At 36.8% G+C, this 19,102-nt stretch overlaps 1 protein-coding gene and 1 long non-coding RNA gene across 3 annotated transcripts; one reads left to right on the top strand and one right to left on the bottom strand.

The window, feature by feature from the left end:
- Nucleotides 1-908: 908 nt before the first annotated feature.
- On the bottom strand, nucleotides 909-5,180 carry LOC145004430 (uncharacterized). 2 transcript variants are annotated; one of them, XR_013662381.1, is made up of 4 exons: nucleotides 5,040-5,180; nucleotides 4,854-4,934; nucleotides 2,058-2,110; nucleotides 909-1,410 (listed from the first exon to the last, which is right to left on the bottom strand). It is a non-coding gene; the product is annotated as an uncharacterized LOC145004430 (long non-coding RNA). The 2 variants fall into 2 exon arrangements; XR_013662380.1 differs by lacking the exon at nucleotides 909-1,410 and having other exon boundaries at nucleotides 1,660-2,110.
- On the top strand, nucleotides 3,008-5,602 carry LOC145004429 (calmodulin-binding protein 60 B-like). Its single transcript, XM_078963344.1, has 7 exons — nucleotides 3,008-3,170; nucleotides 3,254-3,329; nucleotides 3,480-3,532; nucleotides 3,729-4,210; nucleotides 4,283-4,443; nucleotides 4,523-4,717; nucleotides 4,799-5,602. Exons 1-7 carry the CDS (start codon nucleotides 3,085-3,087, stop codon nucleotides 5,303-5,305), a joined length of 1,560 nt encoding a protein of 519 aa, XP_078819470.1. The 5' UTR covers nucleotides 3,008-3,084; the 3' UTR covers nucleotides 5,306-5,602.
- Nucleotides 5,603-19,102: the final 13,500 nt, after the last annotated feature.

The following is a 19,102-nucleotide window of genomic DNA, read 5'->3' as shown; positions in this document are numbered from 1 at the left end:
ATATCTCCTTCATACGAACTCCGTTTTCGACGTTCTTTATATCCCCGCGAAGGTGAGACTACGATCTACAACTTTCGTTTAGATTCCGTTGGCAAATTCCAAATTTATTTTTATTATTTATTTATTAAAATGACGTGATTAAGGAATTTCTTTAAAAATTCATAACTTCTTTATCTGACGTCGGTTTTTGCCAGACTTTTTACCGCTTAACAACCATTGTCGAGACCTCCGATTCCCGTTTAGGTCATTCCGGCCAAAAGTCGCTCAATCTCTGATTCGAGTTTTCAGTTGACTGTTGCTAAGCCGAATTTGGAAAAATCTTAACTTCAATATATGAAGTCGGGTTTGGGCATTCTCTTTTACGTACGATCCCGGTTTAATGATATAAAACATAGTAGGTAGTTAAATAGAAATTTTCGGACATTTTATTACAAACGTTTATTTTGATTAACTCAAAAATGGTTACAATACTTGACCTAGCAGGCCATTACAAAGAGTTGAAATATCGGGTTGTCACAACATATAACCAAATAAATTACAATACCCAACATCAACTCTACACTATAACGAAATTCAATAAATATATTAACATTGTCTAAAACTAAAACCTAAATTGTAACCAAATGCAATACATGTCTTGATCCGCATATATTTGATTACATGTAGCCAAAATACAGGATACAAAATGTATTTTGCAAGAGATGTTTGGATTGCTTAATATGCACCTTTGGTATAGGTATTAGGTAAGGCACCCGAAACCAAGTCTAAATATACGTGGAATATTAAAAAAAAAAAAAAAACGACTTTTGACATGAGGACTTCTTTGGTTTCCTTCTTGTTAACCGGCGATCTTTCTAGATCAATCTTTAAGTATTTCTAGTCTACTTTAACACAAAAAACCACAAATATATGCTAATTCCGAGTATGGTACTTGGAAAAAATGTCTTTCGGGCACACACACATCAATCCTGAACACGACTTATGGTCTAGATTACAACGAACACGTCCGGAATACGACGAACTATTCTAAAACAATGTGTGGGATGTTTTGTTTGGGCTCATATAGATAAAACTCCAAAAAAATACCATTAACGAAGTAAAATACAATATAAGACCATTATGTGTTGCCATTTTGATGAACAGCTGATGCACCCAAACATATTCCAAATAAGGTTGCTAGAGTTTCCTTGAGAGGGGATGGTGTTGCTAATGAAAATAAAGTCAATATTAAGGTGGTGTTTGTTTTTTATCCGCAGATCTTCTTAGCCTCTTCGTGCAGACCACGCACAAACATTAGCCTTTGCAGACTGTTTGTTTTTTTGAAGACTGCAGACCTAAAAATGTATACGCGATGTCTTCTTGGTGTAGATGTTGACCATTGTATTTTAATATCTTCAAACATCTTCTAGCCTAAAAAACACATATATCTTTATTTTTTTAGTTTTTTTTTGAATTTATATTTATTCCAACTTTATTAGTGATAAACAACTTGAAAAAAAAATTACAATATTAAAAAAAAAGTTCGACGACACAAACATGATATTTTTGACAAATTTATAAATAAAAATTTATTACAATAATGGTCATTGAAGTTGTTTATATAAATATGAAAAAAAAATCATAATATATTCTTATATTTTTTGTACCAAATTTTATAAAACATTATGTAATACAGTATTGTCAATTTCTTAAAAAAATATTTATGACATGATTTTAATTAATTTAATTGAAAAAATCGAAGTTTATTTCCATCCATTTATATATAAAATTCTTTGATTCACAATACAATGTTTTGGTATAACTTTACGACCAAAATTGTTAGTTTTTATCAAATATATACGTTAATTTGTACCATTTTTATTTTCACTTTTTATATAATAGTACATAAAAGTTAATCTAGATTTGTTAATTATTTATAATAAAGTCATAAAAATATTTAAAAAGTCACTTTGTAGTTAGAACAATCAGTTTATTTATATTTTAGCTTATTTTAATAGCACGCAGATGTTAAAAAACCAAATAGTCTTCTTTTTTCAGACTGCAGACGTTTGATCCACCTTTTCTGCTGCAGAAGCCTACAGATGTAGTTCACAAACTGCAGATATTTTGCCTAAAAAAAAAACAACAACACCTAAATAAGTTTCGAATGATCTTTCGGACTGGTCTAAAATAGTTTTATGTCAACACATGAATAGCCCGAAACAATCTGGAACATGAATCTAATTTCAAACATGTCATATTTTGGACTATCTATACGTCAAATCTCACCAACTCTGGAACAAATATTATTACTCCGGAATATCCTTTTTCAGACAAGTTGATTATTTTTAAAAATCGAGATAAATATAGTTATTTTGGTTAATTATCTCGTATATAGTGGTTATTTTAATCAACATTTCATCTTTATAACTAGATAAACATTTTAAAGCCTACAATCAAAAGAAATGAATCCAAATGCTATAATAAACAAATTAATGAAAATAAATTGCTATTCTTTTTTTGCATTTATTAGCTAAAACAACTAAAACATTTTTACCGATCTATGTTACAAACCATGCAATCTTTAGTCTTTATCAGGCAGACAACATGAAAAGATTGTTTAGAAAAAAGACATTACTTTCCCAAATATACGCGGTTATGTTTTAATATTTGTGGGGTACTTCATACTTGTCTTCGATAGAGAATTTATTCATTTATTATTGGCAAAAGAAAAGAAGTAAGCCCCAAGCAATCTTCTCGGAAAAAAAACATAATAAAATAAATAAATATATTTCTAGAAAAAGATTCTGGTGGTGTATCTAATGCACTTTGGACTAATATGATACCCAAAAAGCATATTAATTAATTATACAAATTAATTATACAAGAAACCCACACCCACACCCACACCTACACCTTCACACACACACTGTGGTCCACGTAGTCCTTATACCGTTCTTGATTATTTTATATCATCTTTAGTTGACTTGGAAGCTTCAAAGAACTTGCCTCTCACAATTTCTTTAAATAGGTTGTTAGTTTTGCTGTTTGGATCTGATCTCTACATCATAAACTGTAATTATTCAATTATCTATTGTGTGTTTGATGGTACTAAAACGACCTTCTGGCCAACGGGAAGAGGATGATTATGAAGCTAATCATCAAGCCAAACAAAGATTCGCCTCCTCAAAGTTTGTGATCAATTCTTTTATTCCATTTTCAAGTTATTATAAATCATGTATTTCTAATTATATATATATTTTTTTGACATCAGTTTTGTTAGAAATATAATGCAAGGAATTTCATCACAAGAATTTGCATCATCATTGGAACCATTGATTCGAGGATGGGTAAATACCACTTTTTTTTTCTCTCTCTCTCTCTCCCTCTCTCTTATTCATTCGATTAATCATAATTTCACCTTTTCGAGAACCCATTTTGTAACTTTTATGGGATTTTGAATCTTATATGTTCTTGATTGTGTTCTTGGGGTTTAATAGGTTCGAGAAGAGGTGCAACGTGCATGTCACAGCTTTTGTTGTTCATCACCAAGGTTATATAATCTCTTTAAAAATTACCTTATTGAATAGTACAATAAATTTAAATAAATAAATAAAAACACGGGACCCACTAAAAAAATAGAAACAACCAACACCTATTATCAATCAATAGCTAGTTCATGTTATTATCTTTAACGTTATGTTATTAAAGTCTGATTCAGATTCTGCCATTTTTGATCTTTATGACAGATCACCATTTAATGCGTTTGAACCATGTGAGACGACATCACTGCAACTTCGTTTCCAAACAAAGTTGCCTCAAATGCTGTTCACGGGTAGCAGGGTGGAATCGGAGGACAATACTCCTGTCAGATTAGTCCTATTTAACACCGATTCCAATAAAATTGTAACATCTGGACCTTATTCTTCATTAAAGATCCAAATCGTTCCACTTGATGGCGATTTTTGTTACGATGAAGAAGAAGATTGGTCTCAAAAGGATTTTGAGGCCAAAATCATACAAGCAAGAGATGGAAAACGGCCGCTGGTCGCCGGAGATTTGGTGGTGGTTTTGAAAGATGGAATTGGGGATCTTGGTGAAGTTTATTTCACTGATAATTCCAGTTGGAGAAGGAATCGGAAATTCCGGATAGGTGCAGTAGCTAATTCCGGAGTTAGAATCAGAGAAGCGAGAAGTGAGGCTTTTGTAGTGAAAGATCATCGTGGAGAATGTAAGTTTATTGTCTTTTCATGATCTTAATCGATTAGGATTTTATAGCTGATAGCTTTTTTTATTGATTCAGCATACAAGAAACACCATCCTCCATGTTTGAGTGATGATGTATGGAGATTGGAGAAGATAGCAAAAGATGGAGCTTTTCATAAGCGATTAGGGGTGAATAGAATACGAACAGTGAAGGATTTTTTACAAATGTATTTTGCTAACGAATCCTCATTACGCAAGGTAAGAGAATGTTGATATGAATTTCATGAGAGGTTATTATCGATGCAATTGGCTAAATTATCTGGATCCGATTATACAGATACTTGGTGGATCATGTAACAAGACATGGGAAACGATTATCAAGCATGCTAAAGCTTGTGTTCTAGACGATAAGCTTTATATGTATGAGGTAGATGGAATCGGACTTTTGTTCAATTCCGTTTTCACGGTGGTCGGAGCCACCTTCGACGGCCAAAACTATCTCCCCCTCGAAAAACTCGCCGGAATTCAAAAGGTTTGTATTCTAAATTTCTAATTCCTCCCGGAAACTTTCTTATAGAAACAAAACTCAAATAGAATTATCCGTTCGATGCAGCCTCTAGTGGAATCATTAAAGCAGCAATTTCATAAGAGTTTGGATCGGATGTTACCGGTTGAGGATGTGTCGGTTTTTGGACCGGCGATCCTGACATCCAGTTTTACAGATCTCCCGCAAATGCAGCTGACTTTACCTTATGAATTCGAGTACAACAATCAATCGGAAGTTCATTCTTCGATGCAATTGTTTTCTCCGAATGTAAGGAACAATTTTATGCTAAGAGAATTTAGCAACGGACCTTATGGTGAAGGATATAGCTCCGGGCCAAGTACGCTCTCCGGTCAGGCGGCCGGTGACTATGATTTTCAATTTGGGGCTTTATTATGGCCAGGAATTGAACCGAGTGATTCCCCGTTTAACCAAATCGTCGGCCGGAATGGGTCGCCGACGCCGAAGGGACGGTGGTGCAAGATTCGAGCGGCGGTGAAGTGGGTTTCGGTGATGCGAGATGTGACTGCCAAAAGAATGGCGGAGATGTATCCGTATCTCGATTTCTCATCTTAAAGATTGGGCCTTAAATGGGCTAAATGGGCTATATTAACATGTTCTTTTGTTCTTTGAATTTGTTAATTTTTTTTTTTATATTTGGGTTAAAATTTAAGTATAGTGTGTAAAATATAGATGAAAGGTCGTTAAGTACAGGTGTAAAAGCGGCTGTACCAAAGGATGGGTATGTTTTTGTGGCTGGATTAGTGTCTATACGATCGCCACTATTTTACGCTTTTGTTACTTGTACAATGTAACATACCTAGATCTTGATGTTCAAATAGTAATGTGGAATAAGATTTTTCGTTTTATGTAGCATGATGAAGTTAACTATTATTTTGTATCGGTTTTCAATGTTTTTCTCTTCGTGTTAAACTTTTATGTATGAACGATGGCATTGGTTAAGGCTGTAAATGAACCAAATGAATACGAACGGAAGTTTGTTTGTATTCGTTTGTTTAACTTTAAATGATAAACAAACGGATACAAACAATTAAACGAACACAATTTTATGTTCGTATATGTTTGTTAAGAAATTTAGTTTGTTCGTATTTGTTTATGGTCATTCGTTTAATTGTTAAAAAAACATAAACGAACACAAACAAACGAACATAACTAACAAACAAACGTATACAAATGAACTTAAATAAACGGGAGCATTGTTCATGTTCGTTCGTTTACTAAATAAACAGACATAAACGAACTTTCCGTCGAACGGTTCATGAATGATTCGCTAAACGTTTGGTTCGTTTATAGCCATAACATTGGTTATATTTAGTTGATAAAATACATTTATATAAAAAAATATTCACATGAGGTGGTCTTTTATAAAAGTATTTCAATTTTTCAAAATCAATTCTAAATTATCTAAATCATATTATTATTTATTATAGTTTTGAATTATTTATCTTTATTTTTCTAAGTTACTATCCTTTTAAAATTTTGACATTGTTGTTAGATATATTTCATTTTGTTTAAATAATTTGTTTATACGTTCATGTTTGTTTGTTTATTCGGTTTTAAAGGGTTTATGTTTATTTGTTAAACAAATGATCTCATACGATTATAAAAGATTACATTTTATTCGTTTATAACGTCGCATAAATACTGAGTGAAAATTTTATTTTTTAATAAATCAAAATCATTCATTTGTTCAAAAAGACAATTAGAGAACACAAAGTCAGATTGCTCCTGAACTTGAAGCATATAGTTGGACCGCTCCAGAGCCTACAACATATAGTTGGACCGCTCACGGGTATGTTGGGCCACAACACAAAACAGTACCGCCTCCACCCAATCATACTATGTGGACATGTGCACCAAGACAATAACAATAAAGCACAAGTAACCATAGCAGATCTACAGGTCTAGCAGATCACTACAACATAAAAACATCCTACACACAAGGACACATACTGCAGTACAAAACATAATGAGAAAACTCACATTTCAATCTAGTAGATAACAGCATAGCTCTCGCAAATCCAAAAACTAGTACAACGTGTGTGACATTCCTAATTTCACGGCCAGAAAAGACTGATTTGTTTATGGTTTATTTAAAATCAGAGTATCATTTTGAAGAATAATATTACGGAATTTGTTCCCAAAAATATGCTAAAGATATTATCAAAGCATTTCCGAAGAAATGTATTTTAGTTATATTAAAAACATTAGAATGTCATCGTAAATAGGCCTTACAAACTTCTATTATTCTATTGGACTATAATCCATAAATCTCTCATCGGATCATCACATATGTGCTCTTATGCCAGTACCTGCAATACAAGAAATTGAATGGGTTTGGCTTGGGAACCTGGTGAGCACATAAGGTTTTTAACCCATAATAATTAAATTCTTTATTTTCATCGAATCATTTAAACTGACCATTATCCTCACCTTCTGTCCCTAAAACATCTAATTCAAGGGACCTATCCTAAGGATTGTATTTGGGATAGGCAATAATGTTTAAGGAATTCCTCAACAATATATATCAGTAAGGCAACCATGAGGGGGATGGAGTACACCTGGTGAACACTTAGTTCAAAAACACCTACAGGTTGTGATTCTGTCAGCGTTCCACTAGACTGTTTACAATAGTCCGAGGTCATCATCTATACTCTGCTAGATGACTGGATCATCTTTAAAGTCAAGGCCCCCATCATCTATTTCATATTTCATCTCTCATCATCTATATCATCTTTAATCTCTCATCATCTACATCATCTTTGGTCTACCCATCTTTACCCAATATATTTATAGGTATAAAAATACATATACAGTTTAAATGAAGTAAAACATGTATCAATCGTTCATCTAGCATAAATATCAGGAACATAGATAATAAACACATATAACATGTATTCATATTAAATACTTCATATATATGTGTAAGATGAAAGTAATTATGCAATCACTTGTTAAAGTGACGACTCGAAATTCAGACAACGCTTCGCTTCTAGAAACAGTCTTTTCATTTGATAAGTCTTAGTCTAATATTTATGGTGACTAATTATTAGTCAAGGATCATCATTAATTCAAAGTCTACTTTAAGATCTATCAAGTAAGGATCAGCCAGACAGGACAGTTGGGAGGCAGGATCATTTCAACGTATTGATTTTCTGAAATCCAACAACCAAACCAATGTGACCATTCTAGACACCTTTCCCGTAAGTAGATCAATCAGTATAACAACTTGGAATCACCGATAAATCTTGTTTATAGGTCCATAATAATGAGAATGAACTTAAACATAAGTTATACTTAAAGCATGGTAAGTATAACTCAACTTACAGGTGGTTTAGCGAGAAACCAGAATCTGCATGGGCAAAACATCTAAACCAAAAGTTCTATTTCTTAGGGCTTTTTGGTACTCCGAAGCTTCGCTACTAACACTTAGGAAATGCTAGAGAAAGGCCTTGGGACCTTGGGGGGTTTCGGAGAGAATAGAATGGAAATGTGTGAAGAAATGAGGGAAATTCGGCTCTATTTATAGGATGACCAAGGGCCTATCACGTTGTGATACATGCCTCTCACATCGTGAGCATGCATAGGCACCAAGGCTTCGCCTCTGGTGCTGGCATGTGGCACTGGACGCAGGTCAAACTGCATATCTTAAAAAAATTCATAACTTTCACATACGAGCTTCATTTTTGACGTTCTTTATATCCACGCGTAGGTATTTCCATGTACTACAACTTTTCTTTTGACCCCATCGACTAATTATTGACCCATTTTAAATTTAACAGTCTAAGAAGATTAAACTACTAATGACCAAATAAAATTCATAATTTCTACATATAGACTCCATTTTCGACTGTCTTTTTATTGTTGAACTCCTATTAGTGAGATCTTTAATTCTCATTTAGATCATTTCGGCTAAAAATCGACTGAAATAAAATTTGATTTCTGTGCCCGTACTACTGTGCTGAAACTTCGAAAAATCATAACTTCCTTTACTGAAGTCAAATTTGGATGGTCTCTATATGCATGCTCTCGATTTAACGTATACTACGACTTTCATATAGATTACCAAGGCTATAAAGTAATTTATCAACACTCCACTTTTTACGATACGTCCAGTCGTGCCGATTTAATCACGAAACTTCGAAGAAGCATAACTTCTTTATTCGAAGTCGGATTTAGCGTTCTTTATATGTACGGAATCCTTGTGAAATACAATATAACTTTGGTTAAGATTATTTATTCTAAATAATCTTCTATCAAAAAGTCATTTTAATGCTTATTATCTCTAAATTGACTAGCCCGAATCTGCGGGCGTTACAACATGTCTCTTAAACAACAATCAGGGACCAATCCTTAAACTACAACTCAAAACCTTCAAATTGACCTAAAGTCAAAATTGGTCAAAAAGATGATAGTTAAAGTCAACATCAGCTGACTTCTACATCATGATTAATCCATGGTCATGTCGTGGAAAACAAACTCAAGCTCGATTAGAATCTCAGTCACAATCTAACTTAGTTACAATCAAATCTACTGTAATGTTGTTATGCTCATGCCACCACGTTGTGATAAAATCCGTCTAAAATAGTTGCTAAGCTTCATCGTCACGTTGTGACATCCATATGGTCACGTCGTGAATACTGCATTGAGGCAGCTTAATGCATTAAGCCCATAATCCTTTAAGGCAGCCATTCCAACTTTCCATAGGTATATTTTACTCCAAGAACATTTAAAAAAATGATGCTAATAATGAAAATAGAACCAAAATCTCATGCATGGATTCAAAATTCAACCAAACTTCATATTCATAGCATATAACCTTCAAGGGACATCAAGGATACATAAAGTTGCCAAGTTTATGGAATTCATTCATCCAAACTTTCCCAAACATGGAGAAAATGCACAAAAAGCCTAGTTCTAGAATCAGAGAACATAAAGCTTGGAACTTGAACACTCATAATAGTCCATAGTGAATGCTAGGAGATGATGATGAGATTTTCAAGCTAGATCTATGCACCAATGATGCTTCCCTCTCCTTCAAGACACCAAAACATCACCCGAAGATCAAGAACTCAACAATAGAGGCTAGGGTTTCGTTGAAAGGGTTGGAGGTGGAAGAGGGTTCCGTAAACCTTGAGTTTAGAGGCTTAAATATAGAAGAAACCCTAAAAGATCATGGGTTTGGGTTGCAGCTACCATCACGTCATGACCTTCCTCTTGTCAAGTTGAGACAACCATTAGAAGCACATGTTCTTCATTTGGCATGCCACGTCGTGACACTCCTTGCATCACATCGTGGCATATGGTTTTCCTCAGAGCCATGCCTTTGACTCCTTTATATCATCAACTAATTTAATCCGGGAAACAGGTGTTACAAATCTCCCCCACTTAAATTAGATTTCGTCCTCGAAGTGTATCCTTAAAAATACTCTTAAAACACCCCTTCGATCCCCTTGAGGGTTCTTCCATGTCCTTTTGCTTCTTGCACGTGTCAGTCCCACTTTGAATGCTAGAAGTGTGACTACGATCATAATGATTTTGAAAAACAAGCGCATGAACCATACCCAAGCCGAAACTCCCAAAGGCCGAAACATTCTCAATAGTACTGGAAAATAAGTTTGAAATAGTCACACCCTTCAGACCCAAGGCCAACCCAATCCTAGGCGAGAAACATGCAACCCAACTAAGTGACAACACCAACACATCAAGACTAAACCACACCAAGAAAAACTAACTTCCCTATCCATAAACTGAAGATTTTGAAACCATGTTTGACTTCCAGACAAACAAAGCGACTCGAACCCCAACCATGCGAGTTAGAACTTACAATTCCGTTCTAACCCAGACCTCCCTGACCTTATGACATCTTACTGATACACTAAAGGATGGAATTCACATTCAATCGCCAATACCGACAACCTCACACTCAAATACAAGGCGAATTCAAGATATGAGACCCAACAACTGAAACTTCACCAACTTATACATCTATCCTGTTGACCGAAAATGCGCAAATTCAATATGTTCAAGATCTTCCCGGGCCCACACCGTTATACTAATAAATTGAAATACGGAATCAACTGTCGATTACTGAAGCTGACAACCTCACACCCGATCGCACAATCAAAACTTCGACAAAGTCTGACAGACAAAGGTTATCAAAGCATATATGTCAACATGGATCTAACAAACCTTAAGTCCAATCAAGGAGCTTTTAATTTCCGATTTTCAACCTAAATTTTTCATTTTTATTTATGTCTCTCTCTCTCTCTCTCTATATATATATATATATATATATATATATATATATATATATATATATATATATATATCAAAATATAATTGCGTTATGCAGAAACATCTTGTGAATGCGCGTGTGTACAGTCAAAGAATGCCCTTTTCAAGAATTAATGAAGTACATGAAAAATATTTATAATGAAACATCCCAAAAACATGACCCAAAATTGTCTTTTTGAAAATCATAATAAATCATAAATCATCATAGGGGAAGATATGTATCATGTGTAACAAAACATTATCCCAAAATACTTTGACAAAACATATAATAAAATAAAATAAGTCTCAACAATCCCAGGCTGAATACTGTGGTGTGTGTGTGCCATGCGATCACCCTGAGTCCTTCCCTTTGCTACCGGAAGTACTTGAAACCAAAACTGAAAACTGTAAGCACGAAGCTTAGTGAGCTCCCCCAAACTACCACATACCATATAATAACACATATAACACATACTGGGCCTTTCCCACTGCATCGGTCCCCGCCAGACATCAGACCGAAGTCCGGCATAACTTGGGCCTCGCCCACTGCATCGAGCCCCGCCCGGCATCGGACCGAAGTCCGGAATAACTTGGGTCGCAACCACTGCATCGAGCCCCGCCCGACATCGGACCAAATTCCGGTATAGAATGAACATAACATAAACATAAACATATAACATACACACATATACTACATTTGGCTTGCCCGACATCAGACTGAAATCCGGAACATATAACACATAACATTAACATGGATGAATCACAAAGACATCAAGCATACATAACCACTCGTCGGAACCGCCCCGAAATCGGATCGAAGTCCACAAACATATAAACTGCACCGAGATTACCCCGACATACTACAACTACTTAAACGGACTGGCCTTGGTGCCTTAGACCCGTTCCTACTGTAAGAGGACTCACCTCGTGTGACTGACTGCTGAAACTCTGAGTGAGGAAATCTCTATCTGCTGCTCTGGTGACTCTCCGGCTATAATTTCCATAAGGATACTTAGTCAAAAACTTAATACTATTCTTAGGATAAATTGAGCATTTTACCCCTGGCCAAAGTCAACATCCTGGATAAAGTCAACCTCCACTTGACTTGACTTGCCGAGTTGGTCCACCAACTCGCCGAGTCCCTATTTTTCAAAATAATACCACCCCCACTCTACTCATCAAGTCTAGCAGGAACTCGACAAGTTCTCCTTCACCATAACATCGGGACTATTTCAATCGACTCGTCAGGTTCATCCTTGAACGCGGCGAGTTTATCTCCATTATATGAACGTATCCACTCTATGGCTTGTCGAGTTATATGAATAACTCGTTGAGTCCGTCTTCATGGGTTGGGAGATTGCCTTGGAACCGCCAAGTCAGCTCATACACTCGCCGAGTCCCATGATTCTCATGTCCATAATCACATCCATCCTTGTTGAGTCCGCTTCTAGACTCAACCAGATCCTTCTGAAACAACACAAAAGGTTAGGGAACCAATGCTCGACTCTCCGAGTGCCAAGAACGACTCGCTGAGTCCCCTAAAGTCCATGTCCATAAACTCGATTTTTTGGGCTCATCTCTTCCAAAGGGTAGATCTGACCTCCTAGGGTCGATTTTTTTGGAATAATGTCTAAGGCTGCAACTATGTTAGGCAAGTATTTGACCCGATTGTGCATGGTCCTTTTGGGTTGCCTTCACCATAGCAACTTGGTAGGATGATTTATTATGAGAGAATAGATATTATTAATATATTATGAGAATAATATAAGGAATAATAATATAGTTATTTGATTAATATAAGTCATAGATTAATTAGTATTAATTTGGTGACTTAAGGAGATTAATTAAATAAGAGGGTATAAACTATCATCTGTTTGATAGTTAAACTTTAGACTGTAAATCCTTATTGGATAAAGGGTTGGACGAATTCTAGGCTAGGATAAGCCCTAAATTCGTCCAAGGCATTTATCTTGGAAGGATTTGGATTGCTTTGAGTAATAGTTATCCAACTAGGGTTTAAGTTGTAACCCTTAAGGAGTCTACAAGTATAAATAGACCCTTTGGGATAGAGAATTCGACATATCTTCTATAGTAAGGATACTCTGGTCGAATTCTATCCCCTCTCCTCTCTCTCAAATCATCCTCTTTGCTAGTTGGTGTTTGTAAGCCATTTGAGGAGTGACAATTGTGACTCTAGAGCTCCAAGACAACAAGATCAAACAAAAGAATCAAAGGTATGTTTCTAGATCTGATTTTGTGTTGTTCTTACACCTAATAAGTCACTAGAAGCCTTGGATTCAAAGCATGTTTAATAGAGAAACCTAGATCTAAGCATTAGGGTTTGTATGCGCACTTAGGAATGTTCTTATGTACAAAACCCATCAGTGGTATCAGAGCCTTGATTGGTTTCTATTAAATTGATGCTTGAATGTTTGAATCTTAACTGAAAAAATTCGATTTTTATGTTTCTGAGTCATGGACTCGGCGAGTCCCATAGTGGACTCGGCGAGTTGGCCTGACTCGGCGAGTCCAGTATGGGTACTCGGAGAATCTCTTATCGTGCACTTGCAAAAGATGCAAAGGTATGTCGACCGCCTTCGCAAGTTAAATGTTGACTTTGGGGAAGACTTGGAAATCGACATGGTGCTTCACTCTTTGCCTCCGAGCTACAATCAATTTAGGATGACCTATCACATGAAAAAAGAAGAGGTCACCCTAAGCAAATTCCAAGGTCTCTTGAGGGTCGCTGAGAGAAACTTCAAGGACAAGTCTGTTGCACCAACTCCCAATCCTCCCGCTGCTCCTGTCTTGGCAATTGGACAAGGAAAGGGAACGAAAAGGAAGGCTTCATCAAAGAACCATCGCAAGGTGAAAGCCCGAGATGGTGCCTCTTCTAGTGGGACCAAAGTTGATCCCGCTAAGCCCTGCTCCAACCCGAAGGAGGCAGAGTGCCACCACTGCCACAAGATAGGACATTGGAAGAGAAGCTGCCCGGAATACCTGCAAGCCATCAAGGAAGGAAAGATCAAGCCATCTTTCGCAGGTATATATACAATTAAATCTAATGATTCCCACAATACTTCTTGGGTTCTTGATACTGGTTGTGGTTACCACATTTGTTCTAATGTGCAGGGACTAAGAAGAAGTATAGACGTGGAGCATGGAAGAATAAATCTAATCATGGGGAACAGAAGATCGTCTCCTGTGACCAAGATTGGAGTGTATTCTTTAGTGCTTAGGAATAGTTTATCTTTAGATTTGAACAATTGTTGCTATTCGCCAGAAATGGCTAGAAACATCATTTCTTTTCATGGTTTATTTAGACAAGGTTTTAGATTTTCTTTTAATAATGAGAATGGTTCTATTTTAGCTTATCTAAATGGTGTCTTATACTTTGAAGCTATACCATGTAATGGAATTTATGAAACTGTTATGATTGTTGATAACTTAGGAAATGATGTTTTGTACTTGGATTCTTCCAATAGTATGGATAAGGCATCCTTATGGCATTGTCGTCTTGGACATGTCAACAAGAAACGCATAGCCCAACTCCAAAAGGATGGAGTGTTGGAGTCATTCGACCTTAGGGAAGATGACACATGCGAGTCTTGTTTACTTGGAAAGATGACTAAGTCACCCTTCGCTGGTACGTGCGAAAGGGGTGAGGGTCTATTGGACCTCATACATACCGATGTGTGTGGACCATTTAGATCTACCACGAAGGATGGTAACCGCTTCTACGTGACTTTTACTGATGACTATAGTAGATATGGGTATATCTACTTAATCAAGCAAAAGTCAGAAACTTTTGAAAAGTTCAAAGAGTTCAAGAATGAAGTGGAGAATCAATTGGGCAGGAAGATCAAGATGCTTCGATCCGATCAAGGAGGAGAGTACCTAAGTCTTGAATTCCACGATTATCTCAAGGAGTGTGGAATAGTTTCACAATTGACACCACCTAGGACACCACAATTGAATGGTGTGGCAGAAAGGCGTAATCGAACCTTGTTGGACATGGTTCGCTCTATGATGAGTCGTGCTTCGCTATCTATCTCTTTTTGGGGGTATGCCTTAGAGACTGCCACCCATATCCTTAACCGAGTCCCTACTAAGAAGGTTGCCAAAACACCTCACGAGATGTGGACGCGGAAAGCTCCTTCGTTGGCACATATCAAGTTTTGGGGTTGCGAGGCTTTCGTAAGACGAGATACTCACGACAAGGTTGAACCTCGTAGTGAGCGATGTATTTTCATTGGCTACCCGCAGAAATCCTTTGGATATCTCTTCTATAGACCGAAGGACAATGTTGTCTTTGTTGCGAGGAGAGGAGTTTTCCGAGAGCGAGAACTCATAGGCCAATGAGACAGTGGGAGGCAAATCGATCTTGAAGAGATTCAAGAGTCGATAGATGAAGGAACCTCAACCGCTGGCGCTCAACCCGAGGAGGAAACTCCGGTTGAACCAATTGATATATCATTACCTCTTAGACGTTCCGAGAGAGTTAGGTTTCAACTCCAGTTGTATGGTTTTCATATTACTACCGAAGGGGACACGTATATTAGTGATAGTACACTAATAAATCCTGATGAACCTAATAGCTATAAGGAAGCCATGTCAGGCCCGGAGTCTGCGAAATGGAAAGAGGCAAAGGATAGCGAGATCCAATCCATGTATGATAACCAAGTTTGGTTTTTGGTTGACAATGTGCCCGGACATAAGACCGTTGGGTGCAAATGGATCTTCAAGAAGAAGACCGACGTGGATGGAAAGGTACACACGTATAAAGCGCGATTAGTTGCGAAGGGCTTTACTCAAACTCCTGGAGTTGACTATGAAGAGACCTTCTCACCAGTTGCGAAGATAAAATCTATTAGAGTGATGCTAGCTATTGCCGCATTTCATGATTATGAGATTTGGAAAATGGATGTCAAGACCGCTTTCCTTAATGGAAAGTTGGCTGAGGATGTTTACATGGATCAGCCAGAGGGGTTTGTGGATCCGAAGCATCCGCATAGAGTGTGTAAGCTTGGGAAGTCCATTTATGGACTAAAGCAAGCGTCTCGCAGATGGAATCTTTGCTTCGATGAGAAAGTCAAAGAGTTTGGATTTGTACGAAGCGAAGATGAATCGTGTGTATATGTCAAAGCCAGTGGGAGTGTAGTAAGCTTTCTCGTTCTATATGTCGATGACATATTACTCATAGGAAACGACGTCCCGACTCTGCAGGAAGTAAAGTCCTGGCTCGGGAAGTGCTTCGCTATGAAGGACCTCGGAGAGGCTTCCTATATTTTGGGAATAAGGATAGTAAGAGAAAGAAGTAAAAGACTAATAGGACTTAGTCAGAACACTTACTTAGAGAAGGTACTAAAACATTTTAGTATGGAAAACTTGAAGAAGGGAGAATTACCGATACAAAGGAATGCCAAGTTGAGTAAGACTCAAAGTCCGAGTACCGAAGCCGAGATAGCTGAAATGAGCCGAGTTCCATATGCTTCCGCAGTATGCTCAATCATGTACGCTATGACTTGTACTCGCCCTGATGTAGCCTTTGCTTTGAGCATGGTTAGTAGATATCAAGGGAATCCAGGCAGAGCCCATTGGGTTGCGGTGAAGAATATCCTTAAGTACCTTCGGAGGACGAAGGAATGGTTCTTCGTCCTTGGAGGGAGTGATGACTTGAAGGTGCGAGGGTATAGTGATGCCAGTTTTTAGACCGACAAGGACAACTACCGTTCGCAGTCAGGCTGGGTCTTTACCCTGAATGGAGGAGCAGTAACTTGGAAGAGTTCCAAGCAGGAAACCGTACCTGATTCAACGTGCGAATCAGAGTACATCGCAGTGAGCGAAGCGTCGAAGGAGGCAATATGGCTAAAAAACTTCATTAGTGATCTTGGAGTTGTACCTGCCATAAAGGAGCCCATGGAGATTTTCTGTGATAATGAGGGAGCGGTTGCCTTGACCAAGGAACCGAGAGATCATGGTAGATCACGACATATCGACAAAAAATATCACTTTATTAGACATCGTGTAGAAGAAGGACAACTCGTAGTGAAGAGAATATCATCGGAAGATAACCCAGCAGATCCGCTTACGAAGGGACTGAGTAGGGTTAAGCATTTGCAGCATGCTAGGAGTATTGGGCTGAAGGATGATATTAGCATAGATTAGATAGTATTAGAAACGTGTAATAGATAAATGTAATTAACATTTGATGATTAAATAAAGGAGTTTTATTACTGTCTTATGTTAATTGTTTAACTATTGTTTCACTTTGCATGTTTTGACTTCCAGAATAATTGAGTTTATTAAGAATAATCGAATTGTTCAAATAGTCCACAATCGTTCATATGTCGGAAGTAGATATGAATGAAGATTGTCATGAATAGGTATGTAGAGTGTCTAAATGGTGTTAGACATAGCAAAAGATTGTTGCAACGTTCATGAGTGCTTATGAACTAGGTTTGAGCATTGGAACAAACCCGCGCTTGCTGGAATCACCTTATGGAATGTGATAGTAAATGGGTGATCGCAAGACGATAATATCATATAGTCTTAAAACCTAGATATATGGTTTGTTATTGGTTAATTGATTGTACATTGATAATGAGAAAACGCATTGGTAACTCGATGTTATAAAACGCATTGTTGTGTGTAGTTGGTTAATGAATAAGTGAATGCATATAAGTCGAAGTTTAGCTGTAACTTTTATCCTAAGAAGGAAAAAGTGATATCTCGCCGCTCGATGATTTGATTTGACTTATGTGCTGGGCCCGGTTAGAACTGAATTGATGTGTTCGATTAATTTCTATGTCAAATAAATCGGAAATCGAGAAACCAAATGCTAGACTAACTATTCCATAGTACTATCAGCATGATATCTAACAGAGGACTGTACGATCCCATATCTAAAAGACAAGATTGATTAGATCTGAGTTTGACAACGTCTTTGAGAGCTACGATTGCAAATCGAAATGTACCTGCGCGTATAGTTACTAGACTTATCTAAGGGGGAGACTGTTGGAATAATGTCTAAGGCTGCAACTATATTAGGCAAGTATTTGACCCGATTGTGCATGGTCCTTTTGGGTTGCCTTCACCATAGCAACTTGTTAGGATTATTTATTATGAGAGAATAGATATTATTAATATATTACGAGAATAATATAAGGAATAATAATATAGTTATTTGATTAATATAAGTCATAGATTAATTAGTATTAATTTGGTGACTTAAGGAGATTAATTAAATAAGATGGTATAAATTGTCAATTGTTTGATAGTTAAACTTTAGACTGTAAATCCTTATTGGATAAAGGGTTGGACAAATTCTAGGCTAGGATAAGCCCTATATTCATCCAAGGCATTATCTTGGAAGGATTTGGATTGCTTTGAGTAATAGTTATCCAACTAGGGTTTAAGCTGTAACCCTTAAGGAGTCTACAAGTATAAATAGACCCTATGGGATAGAGAATTCGACATATCTTCTATAGTAAGGATACTCTGGTCGAATTCCATCCCCTCTCCTCTCTCTCAAATCATCCTCTTTGCTAGTTGGTGTTTGTAAGCCATTAGAGGAGTGATAATTGTGACTCTAGAGCTCCAAGACAACAAGATCAAACAAGAGAATCAAAGGTATGTTTCTAGATCTGATTTTGTGTTGTTCTTACACCTAATAAGTCATTAGAAGCCTTGGATTCAAAGCATGTTTAATAGAGAAACCTAGATCCAAACATTAGGGTTTGTATGCGCATTTAGGAATGTTCTTATGTACAAAACCCATCAGATTTAACACGTAAAGTTATGAAATTTACATCCACGCATGAGTCTTTAAGCTCAAAAGATCATAAAAATAAGTCCACAAGATGCATGGGGTGCTTATGGAACAAAGTTGGCGCCTTTACGCCATAAGGACCCCCAATGATTCCAGATCTGAAGTGCAACACCAAAACTCATGCAAGATCCGAATATGGCTACATAATGCTCATAAAAGGGGTACAAATAACCTCAAATCAAGATCTACACATGGAATAGTCAAGGTATCATCTTTATACCTCTAATAAGCAGGAAATATGGCAA

This window comes from Lactuca saligna, chromosome 7 (genome assembly GCF_052625555.1).
Source record: "Lactuca saligna cultivar CGN05327 chromosome 7, ASM5262555v1, whole genome shotgun sequence".
In the NCBI taxonomy this organism is placed as follows: Eukaryota; Viridiplantae; Streptophyta; class Magnoliopsida; order Asterales; family Asteraceae; genus Lactuca; species Lactuca saligna.
This window is presented reverse-complemented; position numbering and strand designations above follow the sequence as displayed.

What these genes read in the sequence shown, in the direction of transcription:
- LOC145004429 (XM_078963344.1), top strand. Translation starts at nt 3,085, where the DNA reads ATGGTACTAAAACGACCTTCTGGCCAACGGGAAGAGGATGATTATGAA. An exon ending in GAAAGATCATCGTGGAGAAT is followed by an intron (nt 4,211 to 4,282) that starts GTAAGTTTATTG and finishes TTATTGATTCAG; the next exon opens with CATACAAGAAACACCATCCT. An exon ending in AACTCGCCGGAATTCAAAAG is followed by an intron (nt 4,718 to 4,798) that starts GTTTGTATTCTA and finishes CGTTCGATGCAG; the next exon opens with CCTCTAGTGGAATCATTAAA.